We start from the raw sequence: 23,845 nt of genomic DNA, 5'->3' as shown, positions 1-23,845 counted from the left end.
GCACTGTGCATGTATATGTATACGATTTAACTCTGACACTTTTTCAACAGAAAGGTCCCCAAACTATGATACAATACATGTATAGTACAATACCAGTAAAGCTGCGGTCTCACTTACTCCCGGCAGAGCCCAGGACCACTCCCGGTAAGTTACTGAGATGATCCGGGCCGATCTGGGGTGAAATTATTGTTGCGCAGCAGCACTACGGTAATTCCCAAGTTCCCAACTAACCACCCTGGATGCGTTCTGGACAATCCATGCAGAGCCCAGGTGAAGCTACGGTTCATGCCGGTGCTTCCCCGATCGTTCCCAGATGACGCCGGAAGAGCCCCGGTTGACCCAGGCAGAGCCCCGGTCGATCCAGGTAGAGCCCCGGCAGAGCCCAGGACGATCCAGGCAGAGACCCAGTAGAACCCCAGTGGATTGAAAACGCGCGAAAATGATTACATTGATACATAATTTTTATTTGATATCATATCTATTGTTCCAGAACAGTTATTAATGATAGTTTTCTGAAAGATACTTATGCAAGACTGGATAAAAGGGAAATGGGAAGGGTTTTAATACAAACAAGTGAAATCATCGCAAACTTTCGTGATTCTTTTGAAATGAACCGGTCTTTGCCGGGGCTCTACAGGGATCAACCGTTGCTCCAGACAATTCTCGGAATCTGGTGACATTTTATTTCAATGACTGCAGTAGCACAGTCAGACATATTGAAGAAGTTAATGTTCAAGTCCTTAAAAGGAAAACGCGAATTGTACTGCATAACACGCCATAATAAAAACTGATAACACGCCATAATAAAAACCGTTGAAGATTATATTTATTATTTATAGGTCACCTTATTTATATTTTATAATTGTACACTTTATTTGAGCAGACTTCACAGGACAAGTACCGTATGTTTGTCTGTTGGGAGAGAGGGTAGTTTTCTAGTCGTTTGGTATAGTGGTGTTCAACCTATCAAAAATAAATTCAATCTAATAACAGCTGCTCCCCAGGTTACCTGTAACCGGAAACGAAAGTACGTATCTACCTGAGTGAATGTCAATATTTTGAAATTTCGTTTTTATGTAAAAGTTTGGAAGTACTAGTGTTTGGAGATAAACTTTTATATTATTATATGAATATCCCTACCTGGGAACGGATCTGTATTATGCTGGTAAGTTTTGAAAAACTTTTTAAACTTTAATAGTTTAATCGATTTCGGTTAGACTTAAATTCGGATACCTTTTTAATTTACAAGAAATCTTGCCGTCATGCTTTACTAATGATGATTTTTTGTTACTTAAACACTTATCTTTGTGGTAACTTACATTGGAAAACAGATAAAAGTATCAAGTTTTAATTAAACAGGTTCCTAACTCGATTTTTACAACAAGTGTTTTGGTGAATTCAAGTTTTGAATTAAGTACATTTTTATAATTTTATAATTATAAAAGTTTTATAGTAGTAATAGTTTTATAATTATTAATAGTAACCTGTTTAAGAAATAATATATCCCAAACAGTTATTTTATCACTCAGTAAAATCACTGTTTTGAGTTCTGATGCGCATCATTATATCATGGGGCGTAGCCTGATTGATATAATGATGCGCATTCGATCGACAGTGATTTTATTCAGCCATTAATTCACAGATTGGATATATTATTTCAATTCTAACGCAACATCAACAAATAAATGCTGCTGTACCTGTTATTAAGCAAAATTATGCCTGATTTGTTTCCGTACTTATTTTCAGCGCTTTGCATTTTTAATGGTTACGTCACATATTTAGGTAATAGGACATTTCGGACCATGGACATTTCGGACCAGATTTTGGGACACTTCGGACCATATTTCGGGACATTTCGGACCAGATTTTTGGACATTTCGGACCATGTATTGGACATTTCGGACCATGAGTTAGACACTTCGAACCATTGTTTTGGACATTTGGGATCATGTATTATATACTTCGGACCATTGTTTTGGACATTTCGGCCCAGATTTAATATTATTTTATGAAATTAGCCATCAATTAATCAATAAGAGTAGCTTTAGTATATATTAGACACCATGGAAACAATTCTACACCTATCCCGATTTAGATTTTATATATTTTGTAATATAAATGAAGAAAATTAAGGAAAAAAAACAACAACAAAAACAATACAAACAATGTTTTGGTGACACACGTTTGCAAACAATTTAAAGTATATACAAAAAGACATGACAATATATACTTTTTTTCAGTTTGTAAGCTATATAAGTTATGAAAATGAAATAGATTTTAACACTGTGTTATATTGCAGCCTGGACATCAAATTTTTGACAAATAATTAATCCATTTGTTTGTTGTTTATTGTTGATTTAAACTGTACTTTAATCGCATTCCAATCAAACCAATCAATTTAAATATTTGTTGTCAAATTAGGTAAAAATTACAATACATACTTCATTAATTGAGTGAAAGGTGATACAAACGAGTTCTATTCAGCAATTTAAACGTGTGAAAAACTGCACTGACAAGGATGTCGTTGTTCTTTATTACCTGCCAGAACACAATTTAACTTGGTAAAAATTTACTCTAAATGTATATAAATCAATTTCAAAACACCCTGGAATAACAAATAATCATATATTAAAAAGGAATAAATGGTCTATTGAAAAAAAAGTTCTGGTCCGAAGTGTCCCCATCATAGTCCGAAATGACCATATCATGGTCCGAAATGACCATCTCATGGTCCGATATGTCCCAAAATCTGGTCCGAAATGACCAAAAAATTTGGTCCGAAGTGTCTGGTCCGAAACGTCCGTGGTCCGAAATCTTTAATGATTATGTCACATGTCTAAGTATAGAAAGTAGACAGTGATTTTATTGCATAATAAAACACACTTTCGGTTCTGCTATGTTCAATAGCAGCGATTTTTTTCCCTATATAAGTGGTACCGAATAACGGACCCATTCACAATCACAAACGGACCTTCACAATCTTCAGACTGGGTCCGACAGAGCCGTTCACAATTCTGATGAAATTTCACAATTCTGATTAATTAAGCCTTTAATTACCTATTATTTCCTCTCTTCTCATAATGATGCTAAAATTTTGCCTGTTGTGCTTTATCTTAAAATGCGTTTAGCCAACCATGATTTCCGGTGCATTCGCCCTTTAAATTTTCATACTGTTTAAATACGAAACTTCTAGGGAAGAATCAATACTGAAACAAGCGTCTGGTAATTTCTGTACACATCATTCAAAATGTCTCGTAACAGTAAATACTATGTTAAAAAAATTATATGTTCTTACTGCTTAATAAGATATTAACAATCTTAATTAAAATATTCACAATTTGTTAAGAAACAACGCTTTTTTTCACAATTGCTATGGTATCGGACCCATTCACAATTCAGGGAAAAAATTCGCTGAATAGGGAAAAATGCGGGTCGTGTTAGAATATAAAAGACTGTAACTATCTGGTATACTTAAATCATAGAAGTTTTTACTTCAAATTCCAAGTGTAATTTTCTGTGAAACTTGCAGTAGGGATAATTCAATGTCCCCCATTTTTAGGGAAGGCATATAGTTTTGCAGTGTCCATCTGCACTTGGGTGACATTGGACAATTGTATAAAAATTTACTTGTGGGCAAAAAATTTCATATGGGGTGAAAAGTTGATATCAGAGAAACAACCCTTTAACTCAGGAAGAATGTTCCATTGTTAGTTTTTTCATCAGTCCCCACTTTGTGTGCTGTCCATAACTTTATCATAAATATGGATGATTTTTTAAATAATTTTGCATAAATGTAAAACATTATTTAGAAGAGGTGTCAGATGCAAGACATATGTATGTAGTTTATAGTTCGAGGTCACACTTGTAATTCAAGGGAAAATAATAAGTGTGCACTGATGATTGTGTTTGGTGACTAGACACCTGTCATTTTTGTCGTTCCTGGATGGATTTTAAAATATGCATTATACTCGGAAAATTTGCTTTCCTGTCAGTAATGAGTTAAAGTAAGCTTATGTTAAGACCTCACTTTGGATTGCTTTTGCCCCCCCCCCCCCCCAAAAAAAAAAAAAAGAAAAGAAAAAAGTCAAGGACACTGTTTCTGAACTGGTCAACAACTCAAGTTTGGGGTGAGATGATTCAATGAAACTTTGTGTGTAGCATGCTTATATAAAGACCTTGTTTGGTAATGCTTAAGAGCCACATACATGAAGGGTCAAGGTCACTGTTGAGATAAATAGAAAATTTGGTTATTTCTGGTCAATAACTAGGGTTTGGAATGAAATATTTTATTGAAATTGGTGTGTATGTGGAGACCTTGCTTGTAATTGCTTTTTTGCCATATTTTTATTCACCCAAAATACCTTTAAATCTTGAAAATCATGTACAAGTTCCTAGTTACCTAATGATTATTATATAAATTAACTGTCAAGAAATCAACAATCTAATTTCTAAATGACTTAATAAAGATTCCCCCCCCCCCCCCCACCACAACAACATTGTATTTCACTATAAAATGTGCAAGAAACACTCAGATATTTTATATTGATAAACAAATGCTACACAATTTGAAGTTATTCTGGTAAAATGATTAAATGACTCTCATAAGAAAATTGCCCTAGAAGTCAAAACCTGGAATTAAATATTCCAGGGATCTTAACACTTAACCGGTACTGTTACTCTTATTGGACCCTTGACAGGTATGTAGTTGTCTGTACAGTGAGTAATCTGTACCACATGGTGTACAGTGTACACTGACCCAACATTTATAGTAAACTATTTGACAGTAATACTGTTACATCATTTAAAACAATGTACAATAATTTGCTTCTCGTTGTGGCTTAGGGGTTGCCTTTTAGGTTTGAGGCATCAGAATTGCAGCCACCATTTATTCCTGCTTGATTGTTACTAAGAGGCGACTTAATGTGTTTCAATGACTGGAGTCTATGCATTTCTTAGCCTCAGGCTCTCAGCAGGTGAGGTGGTTTTGACCTTTTGTGTTGCTTTAAGTTTGTAACACCCGAGGATAGACAATATACGAATACGAATACGAATACAAACTTTATTAAGCATAAAACATAGTACAATGTTTATAGCCATAGAAATACAAATAAACATATACATACAATGAGAAACAGAACAATTTTCCAGAGAGTATAAATATTTGCCAGAAAAATAAACAATTCTAGATTTTCATACATCCTAAGTTGCTAAATGTCGTCCATATTGTTATATGGTTATGTGTGATCAAGAAATACGTTTCTGATTTGCAAAATACAAAAATTTAGACAATGCCAACAATGTTTTCTTTGATCTAGATGATAAAAGATTATCAAATTTATACATGTTTGGCCAATGACAATATATAGGTTTAAAAAATTTTATTCTAAGCTCTCTATAGTGTGGACACACAAGCAGAAAGTGGTATTCATTTTCAATTTTTCTCATGTTACATGATTTACATATTCGATCTTCACGTAGGGTATTATCATATCTTCCTGTTTCAATAAAAAGATTGTGTGAAGAGGTTCTAAACCTAGTAAGTGCTACTCTATATTTATTTTCATGTATGGAGTCTAAATATAATTCCCTAACAAAATTGTGTTTAAATAGACAATAAGTTTGTAATCTTGAAGAATTATTAATTTCGGTATACCATTTCTGCATAAATGTGTCCAATAATCTTTGTTTTATAGAGTTAATCGGAATTTCAATATCAAATTGGTTATCCCAGACATACCTAAATCCGTTACTTGATAGAATATCTTTAACATAAGAGGCCCAATTTTTTCCACCATAATTACGACCGGAGTCCGTGTCGGATTTGAGGAGAAGGTATGATTGTTTTACAATTGAGGAGTCATTCTGTTTAAGTATCTTTATCCATTATCGGAGTATATTAACTTTACGAAAGATTTGTATCGGAACTCGACCTAATTCTCCATAAAGAGCTGCAAGATTCGTTGACTTTTTTACACCCAGGATTCTACGCAAAAATTTTGTATGAATTAGCTCGATATCTGGTGCATCGTGTAAACCCCAAACTTCTGAACTAAAATTTAAAATTGAACCTACTAAAGAATCGAATAGTTTACATTTCTGATAAACTGGTAGCTGTATGTGTCTAAAAACTGTAAAAAGGTTAAAAAGTGCATATGACGCATGTTGAGCGATTCTTTTTTGTGTTCTATACCAGTTACCATTTTTGAAAAGTGTAATACCAAGATATTTAAAAGATTCGACGATATCTATTCGTGTGTTGTAAATAAAGAAATCATACTGGGAATGTCTGCCTTTTTCAAAAATCATGGCTTTAGTCTTAGAAGTATTAATTTTCAACCCCCAAAGTTGACAGTAATTTTGGATATCATTTAACATAAACTGTAATGTTTCGGGAGACTTAGCAAAAAGCGCCTGATCGTCTGCAAACAATATTAGAAAAATCTTGAGCTCATTTATGGTAAAAATATCACTTAAATTTGTATTTATACAGTCATTTATATCATTTACGAACAGCATGAAGAGAAGAGGTGAGCTCGGGTCCCCTTGTTTCAAGCCTATGTGTGTTTCGAAAAAGTCTGAAAATGAAGATTAAATTTTATACTTTATACATGACTTAACCTTGTTATACATTGATTTTATTGCTTTAACTAATTTGGAACTAACGTTTTCAGTAAGTAGTTTCTGCCATAGGAAAGATCGGTCTACTTTATCGAAACATTTCTCATAGTCAATAAAGACACAGTAAAGTTTTTCACCCGAATGAAGGACTTTTGATATTATAGTGTGAAGAATGAAAATACAATCTATTACAGATTTTCCTTTTTGGAAACCAAACTGATTATTACAAATTTTTTCATTATTTTCTACCCATTTAGTAAGTCTATTCAGTAGAATTTGAGAATAAATTTTTGCCAATATGTTTACTAGAGTAATTCCACGATAATTTTGTGTATCGTTTATATCTCCTTTTTTAAATATTGGTGTTATTATTACCTTCTCCCCAAATCAACGGATATTCTCCATTATTGAATAGCCTATTAAAAAGTTTTAACAGAAATTCTGATATAATATCATACGATGATTGAAGAATTTCACTTGTAAGTTCGTTCTTTTCCAGGGGATTTATTTTTATTTTGTGAGAAAACTGCGTCTCGAAGTTCGGGTTCAGTTATATTTTTTATCGAGTTCCCGGTTATAGATGTTTTCATCGAAAATTGAATTAGTATCATCGTTCGAATACTCTTCGCCGAAAAAAGATTTAAAGTAATTATAAAACTGATCTACGGTCAAGGTCTCGTTTTTTTCAGTTTTTGTTTTGTAGCTGTTTTTGATGTTTTGCCAAAATTTTCTAGGCTGTGATTTAGCTAAATTATTTATCCTTTTACCCTCATTAATTGTAAATTTTCGTCTCGCCTTTGATTTAACTCTATTATAGGTAGTACGCATTTTTACATAAGTCTTACGCGTTTCCTCGGTTTTTTGTCTATTAAAAATATTTCTCGCAATTTTAAATTGTTTTTTTTGCATCGGAACAGTTTTTATTAAACCATTTATTGTTTACATACCCATGTTTATGTACTTTTTTATTTGTTATTAAAACACAGGTGTCATCAAATCTGACCTGGGTGACTGCATTTAATTCACCTACACTACCTAAGACAATTAGTAGGCATTGACACTGGTACTTTTTTAACCTTTCTATGTATGTTTGTTCAGCAATTTTTTTTAGCTTAACATGTATTGTAATCATACATGTAATCATTGTGATTACTGATTAATTGGTCATGTAATTGATTAAATTATGATTAAATTACAGGAAAAAAATAATGATTACTGATTACTGTGATTACTCAAAAAATTGTAATCGATTAAATTAAATTAAATTACCGATTACGATTACCCCATGTCTGGTAATAATGGTCCTTGTATACATGTACTTACTTCTCTGTAGAACGGCCAATAATTTAAAAAAAAGCATTTTCATAGTGACCTCCATCTCCAAGTATTGTCTCTCAGTACTAAATAGGGGTCTTTCCACCTCATGGAAATGTAATTCAGTGTTGCAACAGAGCACATGATAGAATAGGATAGAGATAGAGATAGGATAGAGATATGATATAGATAAGATATGATATGATATAGATATGATATGATATGATATAGATATGATATGATATGATATAGATAAGATATGATATGATATGATATAGATATGATATAGATAAGATATGATATGATATAGATATGATATAGATATGATATGATATAGATAAGATATGATATGATATAGATATGATATGATAGGATAGAGATAAGATATGATAGGATAGAGATAAGATATGATAGAATAGAGATAAGATATGATAGGATATAGATATGATATGATATGATATAGATATGATATGATATGATATAGATATAGATATGATATGATATGATATGATATGATATAGATATGATATAGATAAGATATGATATGATATAGATAAGATATGATAGGATAGAGATAAGATATGATAGGATATAGATAAGATATGATAGGATAGAGATAAGATATGATAGGATAGAGATAAGATATGATAGGATAGAGATAAGATATGATAGGATAGAGATAAGATATGATAGGATAGAGATAAGATATGATAGAATAGAGATAAGATATGATAGGATATAGATAAGATATGATATGATAGAGATAAGATATGATAGGATAGAGATAAGATATGATAGGATAGAGATAAGATATGATAGGATAGAGATAAGATATGGTAGGATAGAGATAAGATATGATAGGATATAGATAAGATATGATATGATATAGATAAGATATGATAGGATATAGATAAGGTAAAATAGGATAGAGATAAGATATGATAGGATAGAGATAAGATATGATAGGATAGAGATAAGATATGATAGGATAGAGATAAGATATGATAGAATAGAGATATGATATGATATGATATAGATATGATATAGATATGATATGATATAGATAAGATATGATATGATATAGATAAGATATGATAGGATAGAGATAAGATATGATAGGATAGAGATAAGATATGATATAGATAAGATATGATAGGATATAGATAAGATATGATAGAATAGAGATATGATATGATATAGATATGATATGATATGATATGATATGATATAGATATGATATGATGTGATATAGATAAGATATGATAGGATATAGATAAGATATGGTAGGATAATTTTGTGTATCGTTTATATCTCCTTTTTTGAATATTGGTGTTATTATACCTTCTCCCCAAATCAACGGATATTCTCCATTATTGAATAGCCTATTAAAAAGTTTTAACAGAAATTCTGATATAATATCATACGATGATTGAAGAATTTCACTTGTAAGTTTGTCCTATCCAGGGGATTTATTTTTATTTTGTGAGAAAACTGCGTCTCGAAGTTCGGGTTCAGTTATATTTTTATCGAGTTCCCGGTTATAGATGTTTTCATCGAAAATTGAATTAGTATCATCGTTCGAATACTCTTCGCCGAATAAAGATTTAAAGTAATTATAAAACTGATCTACGGTCAAGGTCTCGTTTTTTTCAGTTTTTGTTTTGTAGCTGTTTTTGATGTTTTGCCAAAATTTTCTAGGCTGTGATTTAGCTAAATTATTTATCCTTTTACCCTCATTAATTGTAAATTTTCGTCTCGCCTTTGATTTAACTCTATTATAGGTAGTACGCATTTTTACATAAGTCTTACGCGTTTCCTCGGTTTTTTGTCTATTAAAAATATTTCTCGCAATTTTAAATTGTTTTTTTGCATCGGAACAGTTTTTATTAAACCATTTATTGTTTACATACCCATGTTTATGTACTTTTTTATTTGTTATTGTACCAAACGCTTCACATGCATTTTCCTGTAACAGCTGATTAAATGTTTGTACCACGTGGTCAATAGGGCGGTTGTTTATATTGCGGGTTAGTTTCTGTAATACGTCACTCTTACTTAGTAGTTTTGTTCGAAACAGGGGTATATTTTCTTCATTCCATAACAATTTACTTATGTTCTCGTTATCTTGTAAATTTTCTTGAGTTTGAGGAAAATGTGATATTTTTGGGATCGTAAAAAGTATTGGCGCATGGTCGGAAAATTCATTAAATTCAAGTATTGCAAATTCATCTAACATTGAAAAATCATGATAATTTAAAAGTACATAATCAACTGTACTTTGTCCATTGCTGGTACAAAATGTATAATTACCCTTGTGCCGGTCATCAAGAATACGGCCGTTAGCTAATAATAACCCGGTTACGCAACACATATCAAGCAGACGACGTCCGTATTGGTCAATTACATTATCTTTGTTTACACGAAGTGGAATATCACGTGTTTCCATAAACGTCAAATTTTGGTCTAAATATTTATCATAATCAATGTAATCGGGCAAATCTGAAGTTCTGCTATTAAAGTCCCCTGAGAGCAATACTTTTCCTAAATCATTAAACTTTAAAATATCTAGCTCTAACTGTTCAAAAAAATTCTAAAATATCATCTTCCCTGTTTTGTTGCCATAATTATGACCTAAATTGTGTTGGTGAGCTGTAAAACCAAACAAAAACAAAACAAACAATAATTTGCTTCTTTTCTGACATATAAATAGTAAGTGTGTAGAGATCAGACAAGTAAACTGATTTTAGCAATATATAGGTCTTGTATTGTTTTTTAGTCATAAGTGATGAAAATGTTCTGTTAGTTTAATGAAGTTTAAGGAAAGAAATATTTTGTTTTAATGAAAAATTCATCATGAAGCATTTTCCCAGGTTTTTTTGTGAACACACTTTTATAGTAGTCTCATTATGACATATTGAAAAACCAGAGTGAGATATTTACAATTTTCAGGACATGTAGCTATGGCAACAGTCTCTTTGTTTTTATGAGACCAGTGCCTGGTAGAATTTTACTTTGAATTTCATCCTTTAAACTTATGAAAGAAAGTTGAATTTTATTTTACATGTGAAAGAAATGATATAGTGGCATTTTAATAAAGCTTTACATGTAACTACAATGTTAAAAATACCATTGTTTGATATAGTGTAATTCTCTTTTTTTTTTTAAAGACTCAATGTTCTACAATTTGCATACTGAATATATGTTTTTTGGGGATTTCCATATAAAAGAACATTTAGAAAGTGGACATTTTTGTATCTCATAATTTTCATCTGTCTCAGAAGTTAAAAGTTGGATTTTTGTGAAAAGACTTCTTTGCAAAAGTGTGTTTTCTAGAATTGATGTTAGTGCAATATAAGCAAAAAAAAAGTGAAAGAATATTGATCTGTTTGAAATAGGTAATGCAATTTTATTATTTCATTAATACAGCAATTTAGTGGGAAGTGTTCAATATAATTTCAATATTTGAGCTGTGCCATGACAAAACCTACATAATGGGTTTGCGACCAGCATGGACCAGCCTGCGCATCTGGGCAGTCTGATCAGGATCCATGCTGTATCGCTTACCAACCCTGTTACATGTAGAAAAACTGATCGCGAACAGCATGGATCCTGCAGATGTGCAGGCTGGTCTGGATCCATGCTGGTCGCAAACGCACTGTGTTGGTTTTGTCGTGACGCGGCTCATTTTATTTCAGTCATATTAAATATGTCCTAAGATGATCATTACTTATATTGATTGTTTAATAATGACGCACTTTAAGCGGTTACATTTACACTTTTTGTTTGACATCTGATGAGATTATTAACATGTGCTATAGATCAATTTGTAAAAGGTGTGATCATTTAATTAATGAAAGCTATATAGAAAATTGCTATGGTATTGAAATCTTTTCAAAAGTGTGACATATAATCAGTTAACAATATTGGTTGTGTACATGTAATAATGGTCCTTGTATACATGTACTTACTTCTCTGTAGAACGGCCAATAATTTAAAAAAAAGCATTTTCATAGTGACCTCCATCTCCAAGTATTGTCTCTCAGTACTAAATAGGGGTCTTTCCACCTCACGGAAATGTAATTCAGTGTTGCAACAGAGCACATGATAGAATAGGATAGGATAGAGATAGAGATAGGATAGAGATATGATATAGATAAGATATGATATGATATGATATAGATAAGATAAGATAAGATATGATATGATATAGATAAGATATGATAGGATAGGATAGAGATAAGATATGATAGGATAGAGATAAGATATGATAGGATATAGATAAGATATGATAGGATAGAGATAAGATATGATAGGATAGAGATAAGATTTGATATGATAGAGATAAGATATGATATGATATAGATAAGATATAATAGGATAGAGATAAGATATGATAGGATATAGATAAGATACGATATGATACAGATAAGATATTATATGATATAGATAAGATATGATATAGATAAGATATGATATAGATAAGATATGATAGGATACAGATAAGATATGATAGGATAGAGATAAGATATGATAGGATATAGATAAGATATGATAGGATAGAGATAAGATATGATAGGATAGAGATAAGATATGATAGGATAGAGATAAGATATGATAGGATAGAGATAAGATAGGATAGGATAGGATAGAGATAAGATATGATAGGATAGAGATAGGATAGGATAGAGATAAGACATGATAGGATATAGATAAGATATGATAGGATAGAGATAAGATATGATAGGATATAGATAAGATATGATAGGATAGAGATAAGATATGATAGGATATTATAGATAAGATATGATATGATATATATAAGATATGATAGGATAGAGATAAGATATGATAGGATAGAGATAAGATATGATAGGATAGAGATAAGATATGATAGGATAGAGATAAGATATGATAGGATAGAGATAAGATATGATAGGATAGAGATAAGATATGATAGGATAGAGATAAGATATGATAGGATATAGATAAGATAGGATAGGATAGAGATAAGATAGGATAGGATAGAGATAAGGTATGATAGGATAGAGATAAGATATGATAGGATAGAATAGAGATAAGATAGGATAGGATAGAGATAAGATATGATAGGATATAGATAAGATAGGATATAGATAAGATATGATATGATATAGATAAGATATGATATGATATAGATAAGATATGATATGATATAGATAAGATATGATAGGATAGAGATAAGATATGATAGGATAGAGATATGATAGGATAGGAAAGGATAGAGATTGAGATAGGATAAGATAGAGATAGGATATGGACAGAATAGAGATAAGATATGATAGGATAGAGATATGATAGGATAGGAAAGGATAGAGATTGAGATAGGATAAGATAGAGATAGGATATGGACAGAATAGAGATAAGATAGGATAGGGATAGGATATAGATAGGATAGAGATCAGATAGGATAGGATAGGATATAGATTGAGACAGGATAAAGATAGGATAAGATAGAAATTAGGATATGGACATGATAGTGATAAGATAGGATAGAGATAGGATACAGATAGGATAGGATACAGATAGGAGAGATAGGATATGGATAAGATGTGATAGGAGAGGATAGAGATAGGATAGAGATAAGATAGGATACAGATATGATAGAGATAGGATAGGATAAATATAGATAGTATAAAGATAGGAGAGGATAGAGATAGAGACTGGTTGGCATAGGTAATGGCATAGGGTTGGATGGATGGGAAAGTAGGTAGGTGGCATAGCAGTGTTTAAAATTTGTCCTTGTTTGACCTTGATCACAGGATATCCAGAATAGTGCTCATATGGTTCAAGGTTGGGACCACATCTGAATATGGGACATAAATATGGAGTCTTTAGAAACCATTATTGTCACCTTCACGATTACGCTTCTTTACACTTATTATGCTATGGTCGTTTAAAGGGTGTATTCATGCCATGAATTATATAGGAAATCTGTGGATTTGTTCAGGACTACCTTAACTTGTCTTTAGATTTGTATATAACATTGAGTGTTCAACCTTCAGTAATGCTGACTAGACTGTGCCAGTATCAGAATCAGGTTGGCCTGTTCTGTACAGTATTTCAGTCTGACTAGGTGTTAATATCATTAACTCAGATCTGATATATTTCATTTAGATATTGGTATCTTTCAAAGTGACAATGGGCAATTCTAAACTCAAATGATGTCAGTCCGAATTCAGTCGCGTAAGATTTAAAGGAAATATGCAAATGAAGAAGTTAGATAAATATTGATTTTCTCCATAATTTCAAAAGATTTAATTCTCCTTTCTTGCACAATAATCAAGGTATATTGATATAAATCATGCATCAATAATTATTGATTTGTACCTCAGATATTCATTTAAGTTTTTATGCAGTGTCACATAATATCTTAAAGAAATAAAACAGTTCATAGTGTATGAATCTATGGATTTAAATAAAAAAAAGTTAATAGTGTGCAGATATTTGGATTTAAATAAGTTTGACTGAATCTTTATCCATGTTTCCAACTCTACAAGACACAAATGGTTTGTTTTGTTTTGTTCCAGTTTAAACAATATCACATTAATCATAAACTAGAGGAATAATACCTGAAGTGTTCTAGAATTATTTACGTGTTTTTCATTTTGTTTTGTTCCAGTTTTAAAGGTTTCACAATTAATCATAAACTAGAGGAATAATACCTGAAGTGTTCTAGAATTATTTACGTGTATTTCATTTTGTTTTGTTCCAGTTTTAAAGGTTTCACAATTAATCATAAACTAGAGGAATAATACCTGAAGTGTTCTAGAATTATTTACGTGTATTTCATTTTGTGCAGTCTAACCAGACTGTCACATTGGCTCCACAATTGTACGAGTTTTGATAATTGAACCCCCCTTTGATAAAAAATTGACTTTTCCAAATTGTAAGCAGGATAACACAAAGGCAGCCAGAGAAAAGTTATAACAGTTTTAACTTAATATCACTCTGTTGTGTGACTACTTTAGTCTGTTTGCTTTATTAATGTGTTTTGTGTCTGAATTTGATAAAAATTGAAGATTCAAACAAACAGATATAACTTATTGTTCAACTGAATGTTATTCCTGGAATTTTAAGTTCAATAATGTTCTTAACTCTATAAATATAGTGTTATGTATTTTGTAGATGTGCAAGGATGAGTTACAACCATATGCTTTACTCTAAAGTAAGAGAGTATCTTATAACATCGACTGATGCCCGGCTCTATGGCAGCAACTCTTCGATTGGTGCAGCACCAACTTTCTGGATGTTTACGCTACCTCAAGCACCAGAAAACAGTTATGATGAGGTGTACCCTGGTGTATACATGGGAGACATGTAAGTTTGATTTCCAATTTGTTTAAAATCTTAGATATAGTGTAGTAAGTGTATATACTTATTAACACTATATAGCCTAATATTTTAAAGTGTTTCAGAATTAATTCTATTAATATACTTATTTCAGTTATTCAGATTGACCATGACAACTTTTATGGTTTTAAGTCCTGCTGCAAATTAGGTTGTTTTAGCTCACCTGATGACAATGTCCTCAAGGTGAGCTATTGTGATGGCCCATTGTCCGTTGTGCAATCATGCATCAAAAATTTCTTTAAACAACTTCTCCTCCTAAACCACATGGCCAAATTTTTTGAAACTTTGCAGGGATTGAAATAAAACCCCTAGGGTCAAAATTGGCCCTGCCTTAGGGTGGCGAGGTTGACAGTTCAATCCCAAGCCAGGTCAAATGTTAATGTTTTCCCTTTCTTTTTCTATCACCTTTTTATTAGCTCACTTCTCACTAAGTGACAAGCTGAACTGTTCAATAAAATGGCTGCCAGAGTTAAAATATTAAACAACAACATCTAAACAACATCTTAACCACTGGTTCAGTTTTGAAATAATTTTACCAAAAATTTCCTTGGTGACAGTGTTTCAGATTTAGCTGTCCCTTGACCTATTTCTCAGGTGAGCGACCCAGGGCCATCTGGGCCCTCTTGTTAAATCATTGGTAGTGTTACTCTCTGTGTTAGGCTCCTGGTCATCCATCTTATTGTCCGTCTGTCCAACTTTTATTAAGTTTTATGTCCGCTTCTTGACCTTATTTATGATACTAAGGTCAAATATTATCTAATCAAGACAATGTGCAGAACCAACATTTCAGATGAATTTCAGAAATGTTTTTTTTTTTCAATGATAATTTTTTAAAGTCTTCAACAATTTTGGATTAATATAGTATACTATATTATGAAAGTCAGTTCGATATTTTGGTACAATCCTTTCAATATTTTTGGACAGAGTTATAACCCCTTTAATGCAAAATGGCTGACTTCATTTTTGTCAATATTGTTCAAAGGTAAAGCATGGGTTAAAATTCCATTATTTAAATAAAGTTAATGTAATTAGCAGGTTTTCATTGATCATTGTAATGTGTATTGATTTTGACTGGACTAGCCTTGATGGACACCATACATTCTTATCTATGATTCCGAGATTGGTTTTTATTTAAGGAGATCTTGTATTTTTATAATTGGTTTAAAATCTCTCTTAGTTTTGGGTGTATTTTTTTTGAAAAGCTAGTCACCTTATCTGTGATCACATGACCTTAACATCAAACATTTACCTAACACAATATTTAAAGGCAAATGCTGCCTCTTTTGTGCATAAATGCTTGTTTTAACATTTTCATTTTACAGATTGATGTCCATAGATGTTTAAGAAGAAATTGTGGCTCTTAGTGAAAACAGTGTTTGTGTTATTTTAAATTAAATTTTAGAAAATTATTGTTTTTACTGTCTATAGCAATTATCCATTGTAATGTAGATTATACACACCAATGTATTATGATGAGTCACGTCACAACAAAACCAACATAATGGGTTTGCGACCAGCATGGATCCAGACCAGCCTGCGCATCCGCGCAGTCTGATCAGGATCCATGCTGTTTGCTTACAAACCCTATTACAAATAGAGAATCTGATAGCGAAAAGCATGGATCTGATCCGATTGCGCAGATGCGCAGGCTGGTCTGGATCCATGCTGGTTGCAAACGCATAACGTTGGTTTTGTCGTGACGTGGCTCATATGCATTATGTCAACCTGCTCTAGTGGTAACAGATTTTACCTGTGAGACCAGTACAGATCAAGATCAGCCGGCCGGCACATCTATTGCTCTCTTATCATTGTCTGCACTGTTCAATATTATGTCCATACATATTTTGAAATTTTCTATATAATTGATGAATGATTTTGTCCAGATTGACAAAGATGAACAAGTCCATTTAAGATATTTAGTGTCTGACAGTTGTCTTGTACTGCCTGTCATCGCAATAGGGCTATCATTTATTACAGGGATTACAATTATTTCCTTCAAAATTTCTATTAATGCTATAAAAATATTACCATATTAAGCATAACTTTCAATTAATTGTTTTTGGATTTGCCCATTATTTACTTGAGGGATTTTGATTTAAAGGAGACAGCAGTATATATTGACCTTAATGAAAATAAAGACTGATCTAACAGGATAGTTAAAGTGTTAACACAAACAGATCATTGTCACTATTTGCATGATAAAGTTTTATACACAAATTATATAAATAACTTTGATATACATGTATTTCATGAGAAAAAAAACAAATTGTTTCGGTTAAGATGACAAAACATTTAAAAAATGTAGATTTGATGTTGAAAACATTTGTAGTTACTTTACACATCAACTCTTTGATGGTTGTTTTACAAAAAAAAAAAACAAAGTTGTAAGGTATTAGTTATGTTAAGTTTCCTGTTTACATAAAATTTTTTTTTTAAAGACACACTGAAGTTAAAAAAAAAAAAACAAAAAAAGATTAAAACCCCAAGTTTTACAGTTAAAAAAATGCATACATTCTTTTTAAAATTAGGTTTTTTTCAATCAAAAAGATAAGAAAAAAGAAAAATAGTATAAGGTACAACAAAAACAAAATAATTATTTAAAACTTCTTTTCCCATGAAAAGTATAAAATTTTTATTTTACTACAGGAAATGTGTGAGGGACAAGGAACATCTAAAGAAGTTAGGGATCACACATATTGTCAACTGCTCTCAGGGAAAAACACCAAGGGAGACAAATACAGATTCAGGGTAAGTAACCCAATAATTTATATTATTGAAATCTCATCTGTCTATTCAGCTGTATTTTATTGTGACAGACCAGTCTGATTAGCTCAGTTTAGAATATTCTATATTCTATGGACCTCTGGTATACAAGTTCCTGCCCTTTGGCCTGAAAACTTTAGTAAATTATATGAATGCTGATAATATGATTTCATCTTCACAAATGCAATCTGGTTACAAGTTTAATCAAATAATAAGATTACATCAAATAATAGAGATTACATCTGATAAGAAATTTATCAAACTAGTCTAAGAAATTTGTTCAATGAAAAAAAGAAGGAGAAAACAAGAAAGTAGTATATGACTTGCATAATATCATTATATAATATGTGAATTAAAAGAAAATAAAACATAAAGATTCTCACAATTATAATGTTCAAGTTTTGCAATGTTAGGTTAAATCATTGCAGGTTTTATCGAGATGCAGGTATTAAGTTTCATGGTATCAAGGCATTAGACACTACCACATTTAACATGATGCCATTTTTCCTGCCAGCAGCTGAATTTATTTACAAGGCTTTGAAAGGAGGAGGTAAATGTTTCATGTTATTATCTTATTGATTAGATATTGATTATCTCAATGCACTAAATTGGTTCTGATAGCAGGCCAATCTCTCTACCTGTCCTGTTTTCATGTTTATACAATACTTAAGCAGCAGGAGCTTTTATAGAATGTATAGATTTTTCATGATAACTTCCTTGAATAAAGCTTTTCACTAAAATAAAGTAATGCATTGGCTGTATATATTGAATGTCAATGAAAACCGTCAATACAGGATATGAAATAATGTTTTGTTAAAAGCATTGCTTTAGTCTTGTAAAATTAAATATTTATTGACTGGATATCAAGTAGAATAGTATTAGGTTTTATGTCATTATACTAGTAAAGAATGGTTGTTATGAGAAACACTCTCTTGGGGTTTGGAGATATGTTAAAGTCTTGAAAGTCAATGTTCTTATATAACGATTGAAGTTTATGTTTACAAATTACAGTTGAATTCTTTAGTTAGAATAATTTAAAATTGAACAATCCAATCATTTAGAATGTTTGATTTTTTGATGGTATGAAATGTCTCTCCAAATCTGATAGAAAACATACATATGAGCCACGTCATGACAAAACCAACATAGTGCATTTGCGACCAGCATGGATCCAGACCAGTCTGCGCATATGCGCAGTCTGATCAGGATGGGCATGCTGTTCGCTATTAGTTTCTTTACTTGTAGTAGGGTTGGTAAGCGAACAGCATGGATCCTGATCAGACTGTGCGGATGCGCAGGCTGGTCTGGATCCATGCTGGTCGCAAATGCACTATGTTGGTTTTGCGATGGCGCGGCTGATATATAGATAGATCATACATGTACATGTATTTGTCTGTATCAGTCATTGTATATCAGCTAAAATTAAAAAGTAACTTGTTTTAAATGAATTCTTTGTGCTGTATATTACCTTTTATAGTTTCAGTAAAAAAACTTACATACTTACACACTGTCATTGTTTCAAAAACATAAACATGCACATCTACCTGCTTTAAGAGACCACCTAATCATAAAGACCACACCTAACACAAGTCTGCTAGTCAACAACACTGTCTGTAAATCTAAAGACCATTCTAGATGAGAATGTTTGCCACTTTGATGATATAAGTATGATATATGTATATAACAGGAATAGTTTATCTAACATAATGATATTCATTTATGTTCCTATTTTCAGGAAAGGTGTTTATCCACTGTTATAAAGGTGTAAGCCGCTCGGCCACTATATTTTTAGCCTACCTCATGATTAAATGTAACGTGAACCTACTTGAAGGTGCCAAACTGGTACGAGCTCGGAGAAAAGTTCATCCTAACGACGGATTTGTTCGACAGCTTTGTATCCTAAATCGTGACCTGTTTGAGCCAAAGTCAGATTGATGTTATATGTAAATATGCCATAATACAGTCAAGATCTCCACATTTCTGACCTGTTTAAACCAAATCCAGATTGATGATATATATAACATGCCATAATACATTCAAGATCTCCACATTTCTGCTGATTGTGTTTTAACATTATAAAGTCCTAATTTTCTTTTATAGAATCAGAGAACTTTTTTTTCCCATAAAACTTACAAGTTACAGCAGTGCTTTTTTTAAAGTGTTGATAGAAATCCAGTGTATACTACTTACTCCTCAATGTTTTCATTTGGAAATTTATAATGCATAATTATATTTACATGCTAGTTTAAACCCCCCAAAAAATCTATGACATTAAACATAGTTTATTTTGAGGAAAAAAATCATTAAAAAAGAAGAGAAATTGTCATTTTAGGTGATATATAATGACCTGTTCTGAATGAATTTTTTTTGCTGTCTATATGATTGATATATTTGAGTGCCAATTTGGACTTGAGATTCTCGTTAACCAGAATCTGATATGCAGAAACATTTTTTGTAAGCTTCATGTTTTTGGAAAGTAAAACTTACTTGCTCTCTTTTGTTTTATAATTATATATAATTTTTTATTTCTATGTTAAGTTAAACTATATTAACCATCAAATCATTGTTTTTCTAATATATGTCTCTATTGAACTTCTATGATGTTACATCAGCCTTTCTGTAGAATCATCTAGAATTTAGATAATGTAATATTGCTATTTTGATATGTATGTACTTTTAATAATGATCTACATAATATGTTTTTATAAGTTTATATGTTTTTAAAGTAAATAGTAATTCACTTAGTTATAACAAACCAGTGATAATAAATGTATACAAAGAAAACACACAAATATATGATAAGTTCACATCAATAGTAATAAATGCAAAGTTTACATCATTGATAATAAATGTAGACATTCTATACACACACATTATTACAGATTTAACATATAATACATGTACATGACAATAATATTGATTATATATAAAGAGCACGCACAATAAGACACACCAATACACCAGTTATGATAAATAACACACATACACTGTAATGGTAATAATATAACATAACCTTAATTGATAACAAATATGAATAGACTTGATTGATTACAAATTTATAGACACTTAATGGATAATAAATGTAGATATATTCAATTCATAATAAATCTAGCATAGATATACCCTTAATTGATAATAAATTTAACATAGAATACACTTAATTGATGATAAATGTAATATAGGATTCACTTAATTGATAACAGATGTGAGTACACTTACTTGGTAATAAATGTGGATATACTTAATTGATTATAAATGTAATATAGGACACACTTTATTGATAACAAATGTGGATATACTTATTGATAATTAATGTAACATAAGATACACTTAATTGATAACAAATGTGGATATACTTAATTGATTATAAATGTAACATAGGATACACTTAATTGATAACAAATGTGGATATACTTAATTGATTATAAATGTAACATAGGATACACTTAATTGATAACAAATGTGGATATACTTAATTGATTATAAATGTAACATAGGATACACTTAATTAATTGATAATAAATGTAACATAGGATACACTTAATTGATAACAAATGTGGATATACTTAATTGATTATAAATGTAACATAGGATACTCTTAATTGATAACAAATGTGGATATACTTAATTGATAATAAATGTAACATAAAATACACTTAATTGATAACAGTTGTAGATATACTTAATTGATTATAAATGTAACATAGGATACACTTCATTGATAAGAAATATGGATATACTTAATTGATTACTAGTATAAATGTAACATAGGATACTCTTAATTGATAACAAATGTGGATATACTTAATTGATAATAAATGTAACATAAGATACACTTAATTGATAACAATTGTAGATATACTTAATTGATAATAAATGTAACATAGGATACACTTAATTGATAACAAATGTGGATATACTTAATTGATTATAAATGTAACATAGGATACTTTTAATTGATAATAAATGTAACATAGGATACACTTAATTGATAACAAATGTGGATATACTTAATTGATAATAAATGTAACATAAGATACACTTAATTGATAACAACTGTGGATATACTTAATTAATAATAAATGTAACATAGGATACTTTTAATTGATAACAAATGTGAATACACACATTAGTATAGATATAATCACACCTCAGTAATTGAAAATATCACTGATAAAAAAACACAAACTTTACTTAACTTAAATATATTATAAGGTTTTAATTCAGTTGGATAGAGTGATCAATGCAAAGTTTGGGTTCAGTTAATAATGCAAATTATTTGATCTAGTCACTAATCTAAATGCACAATTTTAAACTGTATTTATAGCACATGCTTCCATATTGCCATATGTATTTCAATACCACATTGCCATAAACTAACATTGTTTCTCTTTTTAATAGTATTTTAAGGATGATAGAAAATTGTGACCAATTTATTGAAAATTGTGGTCAATTCATAGAAAATTGTAACCAATTCATAACTAAGAATAGTGTGACCAATTTATAGAAAATTGTAACCAATTCATAGAAGTTTGTAACTGAGCAAAATTCTTAACTGATTCTTAAATTCCTAACTTAAAATTCTTAAATTCTTAAAATTGTGGCCATTTTATAGAATTTTTTTACCATTTTCATAGACATAGACTAATTCATTAAAATTGTAATCATTTTATCAAAAATCGTGAACATTTAATAGAAATTGTAACCAATTTATGGAACATTGCAACCACTTTAAAGAAAATGTACCCATTTTATTTGTGACCAAATTACAAAACATTTTGATAAATTAATACAAAATTGTAAGACTATTGTTACCAAGACTTTTACACTTTTTCTCAAACAACTTTCATTTATTGACTGATTTCTTGTCATATTGGGTATTTGGCATATTTTTCTCTTAACTGTTAATGTAATGAGGGTTCACAATGGTCAAGGTCACTGGTGCTAAAAAATAGATTTTTACACTTACTGTTACAGCCTTTTATACATCGATAAACCAGGCAGGTTCATAGAGTATCCAGGCTATATAGCGATATATGAGCCACGCTATGACAAAACCAACATAGTGCATTTGCGACCAGCATGGATCCAGACCAGCCTGTGCATCCATGCTGTTCGCTATCAGTTTCTCTACTTGTAAGCTAACAGCATGGATCCTGATCAGACTGCGTCTGGATCATGTTGGTCGCAAACGCACTATGTTGGTTTATTATCTTGTCTAGTTATATCATAGAAACCATAATTGTGCCCCCACTTTAGTGGCGGGCATTTAGATTTACTCTTGTCCGTCCATCCGTCCGTCTGTTCTCTTTTGTGGCGCACGTAACTCAAAAACTATTTGACCTAGAGTCATGAAACTTTACAGGAATGTTGATCAGCATGTGTAATTGTGCACCTGGGTATTTTCGTCTGAATATATTTAGTATTTTTAGAGTTATTGCCCTTGACTTAGTAAAATTTTGCAATTTTCAACTTGTGTCACATGTAACTCAAAAACTATTTGACCTAGAGTCATGAAACTTTACAGGAATGTTGATCAGCATGTGTGGTTGTGCACCTGGGTATTTTTGTCTGGATATTTTTAGTATTTTTAGAGTTATTGCCCTTGACTTAGTAAAATTTTTGCAATTTTCAACTTGTGTCGCATGTAACTCAAAAAGTATTTGACCTAGAGTCATGAAACTTTACAGGAATGTTGATCAGCATGTGTGGTTGTGCACCTGGGTATTTTTGTCTGGATATTATTAGTATTTTTAGAGTT

At 31.1% G+C, this 23,845-nt stretch overlaps 1 protein-coding gene across 2 annotated transcripts; it reads left to right on the top strand.

Moving 5' to 3' along the window:
- Positions 1–993: 993 nt before the first annotated feature.
- Positions 994–21,597, top strand: LOC132756658 (dual specificity protein phosphatase 3-like). Of its 2 annotated transcripts, none has more exons than XM_060747789.1 (5): positions 994–1,165; positions 15,097–15,288; positions 17,968–18,069; positions 18,513–18,634; positions 19,820–21,597. In XM_060747789.1, the coding sequence occupies exons 2-5, from the start codon at positions 15,107–15,109 to the stop codon at positions 20,017–20,019; spliced, it is 606 nt and encodes a 201-aa protein (XP_060603772.1). In that variant the 5' UTR covers positions 994–1,165; positions 15,097–15,106; the 3' UTR covers positions 20,020–21,597. The 2 variants fall into 2 exon arrangements, with proteins under 2 accessions (XP_060603772.1, XP_060603773.1); XM_060747790.1 differs by lacking the exon at positions 994–1,165 and adding an exon at positions 14,326–14,477.
- Positions 21,598–23,845: the final 2,248 nt, after the last annotated feature.

The sequence above is a fragment of the Ruditapes philippinarum genome, unplaced genomic scaffold (genome assembly GCF_026571515.1).
Source record: "Ruditapes philippinarum isolate M1 unplaced genomic scaffold, ASM2657151v2 ctg1287_1_1_1_1, whole genome shotgun sequence".
NCBI classification, from domain to species: domain Eukaryota; kingdom Metazoa; phylum Mollusca; class Bivalvia; order Venerida; family Veneridae; genus Ruditapes; species Ruditapes philippinarum.
The sequence above is the reverse complement of the archived record's forward strand: the minus strand, read 5'-3'. Positions and strand labels throughout refer to the sequence as shown.